The sequence below is a fragment of the Cavia porcellus genome, unplaced genomic scaffold (assembly GCF_034190915.1).
Source record: "Cavia porcellus strain 051 isolate PalLab524CR breed Dunkin Hartley unplaced genomic scaffold, mCavPor4.1 scaffold_28, whole genome shotgun sequence".
Lineage (NCBI taxonomy): Eukaryota > Metazoa > Chordata > Mammalia > Rodentia > Caviidae > Cavia > Cavia porcellus.
The window spans coordinates 41,303,446-41,315,583 of NW_026947511.1; the positions used below are offsets into that span (position 1 = coordinate 41,303,446).

The 12,138-nt window shown below is 60.1% G+C and overlaps 1 protein-coding gene and 1 long non-coding RNA gene across 4 annotated transcripts in view; one reads left to right on the forward strand and one right to left on the reverse strand.

Moving 5' to 3' along the window:
• LOC134473829 (uncharacterized) lies at positions 1–3,330 on the forward strand. Of its 2 annotated transcripts, none has more exons than XR_010044292.1 (3): positions 1–103; positions 892–959; positions 2,109–3,330. It is a non-coding gene; the product is annotated as an uncharacterized LOC134473829 (long non-coding RNA). The 2 variants fall into 2 exon arrangements; XR_010044291.1 differs by having other exon boundaries at positions 9–182.
• Positions 3,331–8,660: 5,330 nt separating this feature from the next.
• Positions 8,661–12,138, reverse strand: part of Foxp4 (forkhead box P4) — a 41,944-nt gene continuing 38,466 nt past the window's right edge. For both annotated transcript variants that reach the window (XM_063238910.1, XM_063238909.1), the window contains 4 exons: positions 11,834–11,955; positions 11,094–11,160; positions 10,587–10,756; positions 8,661–10,108 (listed from right to left, as the gene is read on the reverse strand). In XM_063238910.1, coding sequence (XP_063094980.1) covers positions 9,961–10,108; positions 10,587–10,756; positions 11,094–11,160; positions 11,834–11,955 — 507 coding nt within the window. In that variant the 3' untranslated portion in view covers positions 8,661–9,960. The remainder of the gene's footprint in view (positions 10,109–10,586; positions 10,757–11,093; positions 11,161–11,833; positions 11,956–12,138) is intronic.

Sequence of the window (12,138 nt, forward strand, 5' to 3'; positions counted from 1 at the left end):
CGGGAAGCTGTGCTGGAGGGCGGCCTAAGGGACGTTCTCAGGTCTAGGTGGCATTCGTGGTCAGAAGGGGGAACTGGGTCCACATCTGGGATCCTGTTTCCAGGTACGGTTGGTTGGGAAAGCAGTCTGACATGGTGGGGGAGACTGAGCCAAGCGGAACCAACGGGAAGGAAGGAAGGAAGGTGGGTCAAGCCCCGGGGGAGAAAGTAGCCAAGAGAAGAGGACAGGGCTGGGGTGCTGGTGCTTTGGGGCCCTGATGGCGGGGAGCTCTGTATCCTGGGCTTGGAAGACACCTGTGGGCTGTGGTGGGGCTGGCAGACGGTCCGGGTGGTGGATGTTGGAGGGGGAAATTATTGAGCCTTTGGGCCTGGGGCCTCCTTTCTGCCTTGACCCTTGCTGTAGTAAAAGGCAAAGCATCTCTGTCAGCTCAGTTATTGGCTTCTGCGTCCATTCACATCCAGCCAGGACACCAGGGCTAGCCTCGGAGTCCTCGGAGGAAAAAGGAGGGAGTGGGAGCTGCTTTGCACCCCTGAACCCACGACCCACAGGCCCTGAAGAGCCACTGGAGACACGGCTGCCACTTCTGGGCCACTGGACCACAGAAGGGACTGGCCCTCCGGCTGCTACCTCTGAACTCCTGCCCTGGCCCCCGATGCTGTGGTAGCTTTAGAAGTCACCCCGGAAGCAGAGAACCCTGCTTCCCCCCTCACCCATCTGCCCCAGGGTCCCATTGCAGAACCTCACTGGACCGTGGGAAATGTAGTTTGGTGGCTTCTAGCCCCTCGGGGCACGGCAGGCAGCACACACCACCACAGGCCGCAGAGACCAGCAGAGCAGGTCTCTCTCCCTCCCTGCCTCCCAGACTCACCAGAAAGAATCTTTTTTTTCCAGGTGTGTTTTGTGTCCTGCACCTAGAACACAGCCTCGCTGAAGACACCGTGCTTTCTCCTGTTTCTTGAGTAAGTGCCCTGGTCGGTGGCCATTAATAATGTCCCCCGATTACTGATCCTCTCTCCAAAAGAGAGGGTGAGTGTTCTCTACCTTTAACACGCCAAAGACCCAAGGTCCAGGGAGCTGCCACCCTGTGGCTGCCATGCCAGCCTCAGGAGCCTGGGCAAGGCCCTGGCTGACTTGGCACTGTGTTCCCTGCCGTAACTCCACAGCCGGTGCTGTGGCTCTGAGCCATGACGTGGATGTCGCTTTTGTGTTTCCATGAGCTGAGACACAAAAGGCCAACTTGACTGTGACCTCCAGAGGGCTGGCGACTTCCTCTGCCCCAGACGCAGACATGGCATCCTGGTGGCTCTGCTGATGGGACTGCGGTGTCTGAGGCCAGGGCAGGGAGACCCGGTATGGCACCGGGGAGACCCTGCCTCCTCTGTGTTCTGTCCCTTAGGAGGGACGTGGAGGGAGCAGAAGTGCTGGGCTTCTCAGTCGGGGGCAGGGGAATCCCAGAGGTAGTGGGGAGAATCCTCATTCCCTTGAGGGCGCATGGTGGGGACTGATGGGTGACAGGGGGTGCTAGCCCTGATCACAGGCAGAGCTGTGCCCACCAGCTTCCTCCCCCGCCATCAAGCTGTCCTCTGCATCCGTGTGTGGTCCACACTGAAGGAGCGGGTGCTTCCCAGGGTTCTCGGGGAGAAGAAATAAGTTACAAGGCATCAAGACCTTGCGACAGAGCCCGGCAGGCGGCAGACCCTGTAGCTTAAAAGCCTCTGCTGTGATGGCAGGGCCCTGCAGAGTGGGGAGCGGACGTTTGCACACAGCAAACACGCTCAGGACAGACGAGGTAGGGCTGAGCTAGGACAGGGGCCCTCGGCCGTCCCAGATGGGAGGGAAGCTGCTGCCTCACTCAGCCAAAGGGGCTTGGAGGTGAGATGAAGGACGGGAGGGTTCAGATGGAGGGTGTCCTCCAAACTCCCAAGCACGCCCAGGCGGGCTTACAAAGGAGGATGGGACCTGGGGCCCACAGCTGAGTCCCCACTCAGAGAGGGCCTGGGGGCACACAGCTCGCTGCGGGGTGGCCTGGAAGGTAGGCTTCCCTCACGGCTGCCCCTTGTCCCTCTGCTTCCTGGTTCCCACACCGAAAGCAGCTTCTCTCCTCGCAGGTGCTTCTGTCCAGCTGTTTCTGTTTAAACCTTTAGACTGAAATTCCTCAACTATGAGCCAAAAAGAAGCCTTTCCAGTTGGGCATCGTGGCACCCCTGAACCCACTGCATTGCACACACCTATAATGCCAGCAGCGGAGAGGCCGAGGCAGGAGGATTGTCATTACTACATAGTGAGACCTTGTCTCAAAAAACCAAACCAAACCAAACCAAAACAACACCAACAACAAAAGCAAACAAACAAAACTGAGAGGAAACATTTCCTCAAAGTTGCAGGTGTCAAGTATTTTATCCCAGCAGCCAGGACAGTGACTAGGACGGCCTTGAGATGGGAAGGTTATCCTGGACTTTGCAGCTAGGCCAGTGTGGGGCTATGCCAATGATGTCAGCATGCTGGGAGGCTGAGGCGAAGGATCGTAAGTTCGAGCCTAGCATGACTCCTCAAGACCTTGTCCTAAAAATAATAAAATAAAACAAAATAAAAAAGGGCTGGGGATGCAGCTCAACATGAGGCCCCGGTTTGATCCCCAGTACTGAGAAACAAAGCTTTTACCCTGTGGTGGTGGTCAGAGCCCAACAGGAAGGCAGAGGACACAGCGGCAGCCATGGGAGGAACAATCAGAGAGGTGCATGGCCCGGCCCAGACCTCCAGACGAGCCCCATGTGGGGTCCTCACTCCCCAAACCGGAAGTCCTGGCGCAGTGGGAGTCAGCACCGAGGAGGGCTCAGGTGTGGATGGGCCCTGGGGAACAGGGAAGAGTCCCCAAACAGGAACCACAGCTCCTGCTGCCTGGAGTCAGAGGCCCCGGGGATTCTGCTGTTTCTCAGGCCACTGTCTCTCCGGGATGTATGGCACCACGCCCTTTCACCTCACACCAGTACGGAGGGTAACATCAGCATCTATCTGTCCTTCTCCTGCCCAGGGCAGCAAGGTGACCCCAGTTCCTCAGAGACTCAGAATCATGGCTCATGCAAAGCCTTGGTGGGAGGTGTTTGCAATGTTGGGGCCCCAAACCAGCCCCTATAGGAGCAGCTGCTGTACCCCACTATAATTCATTCAGTCACCCACCTGCTTAGCACCCAGCAAGCGCCAGCTACAGGGCCCTGGCTTTCAAGAAGCACAGACTCGCTGGATGTGGTGGTTCACATGCCCAGCGCTCAGGAGGCTGAGGCAGGAGGATTGCTAAGAGTTTGAGGCCAGTCTGGACTACATAGGGAGACTCCATCTCAAAAAACTAAACTAAAGTACACTCAGACTTGCAGGATGAGGTGGGGAGTGCTTAAAATCACAGCACCCCAGAGGCTGGACTCCAGGGAGAAAATGCAGGTGTGTGGACATGAGCATGACCCTGAGCAGGCCCAGGAATGGAGCCTTCAGTAAGCAAGTCCCGTTTGTTCATGTGGAGAGGAAGTGCTGGGCTGGGGAATCCAGGAAGCTTACTGGAAGTGGTGTGTGAATGGGGCCTAAGTACAGGCCGGCTTTCTCTCCAAGGGATGATACAATAGCCCTCCAGGCGGGACAGAGGGCCTGGGTGTCAGGCCGAGGAGGGGCAGCCAGGCAGGGGTCGCTCTTTCCTCCCCCAGGCGTCTCCCTGTGTTGGTCCTCTGGGGACCTCACTCTGTGGAAGACCACCCGAGGACAGAGCAGCTGGCTGCCCTGGCCTGGAGCACACCTAGGCGGGGAGCAGGGCCACCTTCTCCTCTTTGCCTCACCTGCTTGGAAAGGCCTGGCAGAGTGCACCTATGGGGAGTCCGCTCTGTGCTGGGAACCCCAGAGCAGCCCCTCCCAGGGCTGGGTGGGTGAGGTGGACCAGGTGTGGCGGGAGCATCTGGGAGCTAGGAGTCGGGCAGGGAGGTGGGAGCAACCCGGCCCTTGCAGGGCTAGAGATCCCACATGCACGGCTATCTCCACACCAGCCCCCGTGTCTGGTTCCAGCCTTGGGTCCCAGCCCCACCTGCCCCTTCCCGCTGCAAACCACTACCTAATCCCATCCCTCAGAGGCCCTGCAGTTCCCTCAAAGCAAAATGGGAGCCTTGAGAAACTTGGGAGGCAAATACTCTTTGATAGCTTGACCGCCGTGGTGGTGTCCTGGATGCAGCTTTACAGCCACCCCGTCAGACTGCATACATAAAGTACGCATAGTTTTTAAAATATCAAGAAGAAAAGAAAAAGGAGAGATGGGTGGCTGCCAGGGCTGGGGCAGGGGAGGCACGGAAGGGACCCTGAGGGTGCAGGATTTCTTCGGGGCTGTGAAAATGTTCTAAGGTGGATCGTGGCAGTGCTTGTGAGTGTCTTAAAGGCCACTGAATTGCACAGTTTAAACGGGTGGATTGTAGGCTGTGTGGTTTATATCTCAATAAGCTGTTTCTAAAAAAACCCCATCTGTCTGGTCCCAGAAAAGCTGCCATAGGAGGAGGGGCTGAGGGCGTGGCCCAGAGGGAGACCCCTTGCCCAGAATACCTGAGGGTCTGAATCCATGCACAAAAGAACTGCATCAGAAATAGTCTGCAGACAGCACAGGTCAGTGACCCCAGCACTCCGGGAGGCCGAAGCAGGAGGACTGCAAATTCAAGCCCGGCCAGACAATGTAGCAACTACACGAGACTCCATATAAAAAATAAACGGGCTGCAGAGGCAGCTCAGTGTGAAGGTCCTGGGGTCCCTCCCCGGGGAGCTGTGCAGAGCAGGCTGTGTCCCCACAGGCCTGAGGGAGCGGCTGGGCACAGCGGGCGGCAGACACAGGCAGAGGAGGGTGGAGGGTGCCCGGCACAGAGGCTCTTTGAGGACTTTGGCAGGAGAGGAAATGGGCAGAGGGAAGCAGTGCCGCGATGGGGATGTTTGTGTTTAGAAGGCCACAGACAGACGTGTGTTTTTAGTCTGAGGAAAAAAGAGATTGAAAAAGCAAGAAAGAAAGAAAAAAAGGGAATGAAGCGAAAATGTGACCAATAAGGAAACTTCTGTGTATATTTGTTAGTTTTTTGAGACGGTCTCGCCATGCAGTGCAGGCTGGCCTTGAACTCACAGCCACTCTCCTGCCTCAGCCTCCCGAGTGCTGGGATTACAGGCTGTGCCACCACACCTGGCCTTAAGGCCTCACATCCTAACGGTCTGGGGCGGCAGCTCAGTCGCAGAGTGCTTGTCTGGCACGCGTGAAGGCAGGCAGCGGCAGGTGGCGGGGTGTCGGGGTGCTGAGGGTGCAGATGGGACTCCCCGGAGGATGCCGGGAGCCGATGGCTGCCTCTTTCCACTGCACACATGGAGCACCAGGTCCAGTCTCCCCACGCCGGGTCCCCCTCCTAACACTGCCAGTGCAGTCCCATGTGGCTCCCAGGCCATCCCGAGTGGCCTGCCCGCCTCCTGGGTCAAGGCCAGAGAAGCTGTGAGCAGATGGTGCTGGGGGCAGGGAAGGCTCATGTCCATGTTTCCCGCTGTCCTTAAAGACCCGGGAGCCCCAGGGAACCTCGGAACACACCCTGTTCCGGACTCTCCTCCTGCTCTGCCCCATGCTGCTCGCTCACAGGGACGGAGAGTGACACCAGGCCTCTGTTACCTCTGACCTGCATGCCTCAGCCTGGATCCCTGGACAGTGTTCTGACCTGCAGCTGCCCAGTCCCAGGCCTTGCATTCCTAGCATTTCGTGCTCTGTCCCTGCCTGGCCTGGGGACCACGCTGTCCCCTGGTTCTCTATCTCCCTCTCCCTTCATGGCCACATCTCTGCCCCACAACCAGCTGTAGGCCCAGATGTGCTCCAGCAGCATTCCTGCAGGCCCCACCTGCCCCCGAGGGATGCCCCTGCCAGCCCCTCTGATGCCAGCTCCTCAGTGACCTGGGCCAGATCTCTTAGTCTTTAACAGATTCTCCTGCCTCAGCTTCCCTTCCGGGGTAAGCTGTGGGAAGCTTCCTCTGTCTCCCTCAGCCTCTTGGGCGGTCAGAGATCCTCCCCGCTGCTCCTGCCCAGCCCAGGTTGTAGATATGGGGGGTCGCAGACCACAATGGAGATGGGGTTGTTATGCTGTGATCCCTGCCACAGCCTGGCGTCCCCGGGCCTCCTGCTGCCCACTCACCCACACGTTCAATTGGGTTTTTGTGATCCTGGGGATTAACCTTTTCCCCCTGGCTCACTCCAGGGCTTATCTTTGGAGTCTCCTGGCCATTTGGGTCCCCAGTGGGACTCACAACTGCCTGCTTTCAAGGCAGGCGCTTATGCTGCTGAGCTAAATCCCCAGCCCCCCCAGTGGGACTTGTAACTACCCCCCCCATGTCTGTCATCTAAGCCCCCAGAGGCTTCCCCGAGGCACAGGGCAGTGGGGGCAGAGATAGGTCGAGACCAGAGGGCGCAGACTAGCTCCTCTGCCGGTCTCTCCAGCTCTCCAGAGCCCTGTCCTGTATCCCTGGTGGCCCTGCCCTGCCACTCCTGACGTCCTACAGCCTGGCTGACCATCCCTGGCTGCCACCTGGGCCGCCATGTCGGGAACAACTGTTTGTCTAAACTTTTGATCCTGAGATGACACAGACCACGTACTAGTGGGGGAACCTGGGCCTGTGTGTCCCTGTGACCCCAGTGAGGGTGGCCAGAGTGATAAAGCCAAAGAGGCCTCCCAGTGAGGGAGTAGCTGAGTGTGTGAATGTGGGGGCCCCAGGAACCCCACGGACAAGGCCCTCTTTGTGTCTGCCACACCCGAGGTCCTGGCCACCAGCAGCCCACATGATTATTTTTGTAGCTTTTTTTCAAGCCTTTCCTTTGAGACAAGGTCTAGCTATGTAGTCCAGGCTGGCCTTGAACTTGCAGCAATCATCCTGCCTCAGCCTCCCAGGATCACGGGCCTGTGCCACCCCGGCCAGCTGGTGCTCCAGGCCTTGCTGAGTTCGCTGTCCTGAGCCCTGGCCCACTGCCCCCTGCCAGAAGACAAGGCCTAAATCTCAGCTCGGGGCTGGGGACATAGCTCAGAGGCGCAGTGCCTGCCTGAGTCAGAGTCGCAGCACCAAAATCCATCAACCAGTCTCAACTCGGAGGATTTCTGTGCCTGTTTTTCTCAGACTTGCAGGGCTCAGAGCCACGGGTCCGCGTGGTCTAAGGCGCCCTCTGCCGGCCATTGGCGAAATGCCTCACTCCAGGGTGGCGGGTCCTCAGGGCCACCACTGCATAATGCATTTCTCTCTGTTTGCCGGAGAACAGGTTCGGAAGACAGCTCCACCATCAGGAAACGCTAAGCAATGACGCACGGGGTGTGTGCGTGTGGGTGAATCTAAATCCTCATTGTACAGCTAGGCATGGTGGAAACTGTTGTAATTCCAGTACTTGGGAGGCTGAGGCAGGAGGGTCGCCTCCCATTCAAAGCCAGTCTGGGCTACGTAACAGGACCCTGTCTCATAAAACCAAAGTAAATAAAAGCTCATTGCATACAGACTGGGGTGGTCCATGGCAGTCTTCGCTGTTCTGCAAAGACCTCTCCCTGGCCATTGCCCGAGGCAGACCTTTGCCTCGCCTCCCAGGAAACTGAGCGGGCACTCAGAGTGGCCCAGGGAGACAGGTGATGCCGCAGCTGGACCGCAGGAAGGGTGGTGCTGCCCCTGGGGCCGGCTCAAGGACAGACCCTCTTCTTCCAGGGGCAGAGCAAGGAGCTGGCATCTGGCACCACCCCTGGGTTCCCAGCCAGAAGGGGAAAAAGAAAAGTGGGCGAGGCAGGGACTGGAACTGTGGCCCAGCCCGGGTCACAACACGTTCGTTCCTCCTGGTGTCTGGGTGCTGAGCTGAGCACCACTGAGGGTGGCGGCGGGGGCCCTGCAGCCTGCGACAGACGGGATGTCAGAGACAGGACAGGCTTGATGGCAGGGAAGGAAGGCTGGGCACGAGAGCTGGCACATCAGGGGACAATTCCGTATTCAGCCCCACCCTCCATCTGGCTTCCAGAAAGTTCTGCTGCCAGGGAGAAGCCCAGGTGGAGGGAGTGGTCCTGGGGCTGGGGCTGTCACCCCTGCCTGGGCCCTGCAGCTCCGGGAAGGGGCTGTCTGGAAGGTGAAGGGACCTGGTGGCTGGGACAGCAGGATGGGGACCTGAGGGACCCCATGTGGGGGGCACTGCAGAAGGGCCAGGCCCTTCCTGTCTAGTAGCTTGGCCTCCTCCCTTTTCCCAACTGTTAGGGTCTCCTGCACAGGTGTGAGGACCCCTTTCCTCAGCCCCAAGCCAGCGGCACGGGGGTCACTGTACAAGTGTGCTCAGGGGAAGTGCCTGTTCCCACAATGTCCTTGCCACAGGGGTCGGGATGCTGCCCCGCACACGTGCTTGGGCACACACAAGCCTGCTGGGGCCTCCCCTAACACAGGGGTAGGCAAGTCTGCAGCCACCTGGCTCCTTGGTGGGAATGTTGGGTGAAAACCTGGATTTCACACCTGGGAAGCAACAGGACGCTGGGGAGGCAGGAAGCCACAGGAGCAGGGGTCCTGGGATACCTTGCACCCCTGACCCTGTATCCCAAGAGCCAACCCTCAGCATCCAGTGTCTCAATCCCGTCCAGAGCCATCCTCCCCTGGGTGACACACACGGGGCCCGGTGAGTAGAGGACGTTTAATATTTCTGTGCTGGTCAAATGGACACAGGTAGGGGTACATGGGGGGCCCTGCCTCTGAGGGGCAGCTTGTGAAGGGGCATACGTGGGGTTCTCAGGAGATATCCAAGGGTCTTCTCAGCAATGGGGCCTGGCAGGGTGCTCTGAGCACTGGCACCCCATCCTTGGCCTCAGGTTGGGGTCCCCCATAGGGGGTCTTCAGAGTCTCACTTTTCCAGCTCTGCTGCTGGAATCCGGGAGTCCACACTCCCAGCGCGCCAGGGACTTGGTCCTAGAGAGGGGTCAGGGAGTCCCTGGGGCAGCCCGGGCCTGGGGACCGTGGCTCCCATGTACCCACCTCCTTGTCCCCAGGCAGGGCCAGTCCCAGGGTCTTCGGGCAGAAAAGGGGTAGAGGGAGGGGGTCTTGCCACCAACAGACACTGTAAACTTTGGTTTAAAACAATAACTTAAGTGGAGGAGGGGCTTCCAGCCTGGGGCCTGGGCAGCTGGGAGTTCAGGAGGCGACGAAGGAAAAAGCCAACAAAAAGTTTTGGTTTTTGCTTCCGGCATAAGAAAGGTCTTTGGTCATCCGTTTAACTGGGGACTCGGGAAGGGGAGGGCGGGAGGACTTCAGTGGCCAGGGGTTGTGAGGAGGCCGGGTTCCGGCCTCCCTCGCCCTGCCAGGTGGTACCTGCAGGTTGGTGAGTGGCGGGCGCCAGCCTCGCCCCGTGCTCCCTGCTGAGGGGACACAGGAGGCTCCACTCCATGCAGCCCCCAAGGGCTGTGCCCCACTCGTGACAGCCAGCCAGCCTGGCTCCATCCCTGCTGCTGGCCGGCCCAGGGCAGGACAGGGCAGGGCGGGGAGCACAGCCGGAGAGGGCCTGCTTCACAGCAGACAGGGCGGGTCGGGATGTGCGCATCAGGGGTGCGGTCGGGCACAGGCCCTGGGAAGGGGCGCCCCGCCTGCGGGTCTCTGCCTGAAGACAAGGGCCCTGTCCAGGGGAGAGCATTGAGGGGCCTGCTGCCGGTGGTCGAGGAGATGGCGTTCGGATGAAGGGGGTCTGGGAGGTGGGAGGGGTCTGGGCCCCCCATGTCCTCTGCTGGTCCCAGACCAGGGGTTCCATGTCCCCGAGGGGACGGGGACTATGCCTGCCCCCAAGCGTGTGTCAGTCCGTAGCAGGGGGGCTGCTGACCCAGGCCACCCTGCTCGAGTCCAGGAAGTGCCTTGAGGTTTGGGGGCTTGGAGTGGGGTTGGGGAGGCCTGGTTCTGGGCCAGGGGCTCTCACCCCGCCCTCTCCCAGGGCCCTTAGGACAGCTCCTCCCCAGGCAGCTCATCCTCCAGCTCCCTGTCTTCCGGAGGCCCCACAGTGCTGGGGTTGGGGGCACCCAGGGGGGCTCCCGGCCGCCGGTCTTCTTCGGCCTCTGCGGGCTCCTCCTTCACCTGCACCTGGTGACTGCAGCAGAAAGGATGATGTGGGTATCAAGGGGGCTCCTGGGGCCCCTGACCCAGATGCTAACGGAAGGGTGCCCACAGGGTCCGCCCCAGGACCCCACTATCCTTGAGCTCTGACCTGCCCCAAGGCCTTCTGCAGAGAACAGGATTTGGGGACAGAGTGGAGAGGAAAGGGAAGAGAGGACTGGGATGGGGAGAAGAGGGGCGAGAGAGGAGAGGAGGAGAAAACACAAAGGTAGAAACCAGGTATGGAGGTACACATGCCTCTAATCCCAGCACTCTGGGAGGCTGAGGCGGGAGGATGGCAAGTGAGAGCCCAGCCTGGGCAACTTAGCAAGACCCTGTCAAAATAATGCAAAAAGGGGTGTAGCTCAGAGCAAAGGCCCAGGGTTCAACCCCCAAAGTTACACAGAAGAGGCACAGGAAGGCGAGGGTGGGGTGGGGTGGGATCTGCAGTGGCTGGGGGTACCTGTGCTCACCTGTACTGGGGCGGGGATAGCCGCGGGGGGCTGCTGCTGCCGTTACTGGGCAGTGGCTCCCCGGAGGCACCCATGTCCTCGTGGCTGAGGGGCAGGAGGCTGCTGGCCGAGCCGGGGTTCAGCGTGCCGGGGCTGTTGAGGAGGGGGAAGCTGCTCTCGGCCAGAGCGGCCTGGAGCACAGGGCGTGGAGTGGGTCAGTGAGAGCCAGGTCTGTCTGTGCCCCCTAGCGCCCCCTGTAACCTGGCCAGGTCCTCCTGGCAGCTTCAGGCCTGGACTCAGCCTTAGGAACAGGAAGCCCTGCAGCCAGGACTCTCCCTAGCTCCCCAACTCCCGGCTTCCCTAGGAACCCAGGCCTTGACCCTGCCCCAGGGGGGCCCAGGGGATGCTGTGGGTGATGCTGGCCCCCTTGTGCTTTGCCCACTCTCTGAGCTGGCTGTGAAATCTAGGCAGAGGCCAGCCGAGGTGGCAGGCCTGGGTGGGGTAGGATGGGTTTGGGTCGCCGGTCACCTGGTAGCTGGCATTAAGTGCTCCGTAACTGAGGCCCGAGATCATGTTCTTCACCAGGGTGGGGCTCCTGGGGACAGAAGCAGGTGCGGGTCACCTACCCACTTCTTCCTGACCCCAGGCAGGGGCACGTGTAAAACCAGGGCCTGTTCCCTTTGCTATCCTAGGTGACCAGGCAGGACAGGACAGCAGCAGGCCCATATGATCCCTGCAGGACCCGCTTCACGTCCATCTGCATATCGGGCCACCTCGGCCTCTCCTTCTCTAGTCTGGATCTTCTGTCGTTTGGCGAAGCCCAAGCTCTACCTGGACACTCGACATCTGCCCACCGTGGACTGGGGGACACATAGTCAGCCACGTGCTCAGCCACGTGCTCGGCTGGCCCATCCCCAGGTGGCCCAGACAAAAGGCTTTTCTGTATGCAAAGGTGTTGTCTGTCCGCCTCCCTGGTGGTGCCCTTGGCAGAGAGAGGACAAGGACCAGGCCTGGGGGGTCACATGGCTGGTGAGAAATGGAGGTGCAACTTGAGCTTGGTTGACATGAGAGGTGACATCGCCTGGCACGAGCCTGGCACTCGGAGCCTGTCCTCCACTCCCCGGAGGTGCCCTGCCCCTTGCCTTCTCTGGCCTGCTCCCCTAGAAATGAAGACAGGGGACCCAGGGGCCTGCTTCTCCCGTCAGGCACCAGGCGGGCACAGGTCCCAGGGACGGCAGCCCTGCCCTCACGGCCACAGGGCCACGTACCCTGTCATCTTTGGCGGCCTGCGCTTCTGATACTCCCGCTCGTCCACTGTCCACACAGCGCCCTTGACGTTCTCCACGCGTACGAAGCACTTGTGCAGGCTGAGATTGTGGCGCACGGCATTCTGGGGGTGCGAGCAAAGAACTCAAGGGAGAGGCATGCTGGTACCCTCATCCTGCCCCGTGTCCCCAGGCAAGGGTCGGTGGAGAGCCAGGGTCCCTTCCCGCTGGTCTCCCCATGTGATGCTGGCCCTGGGTAGGGATCAGATGCTTCCTGCTGGCTCCGGTCAAAGGTACAGGGAGCTGCT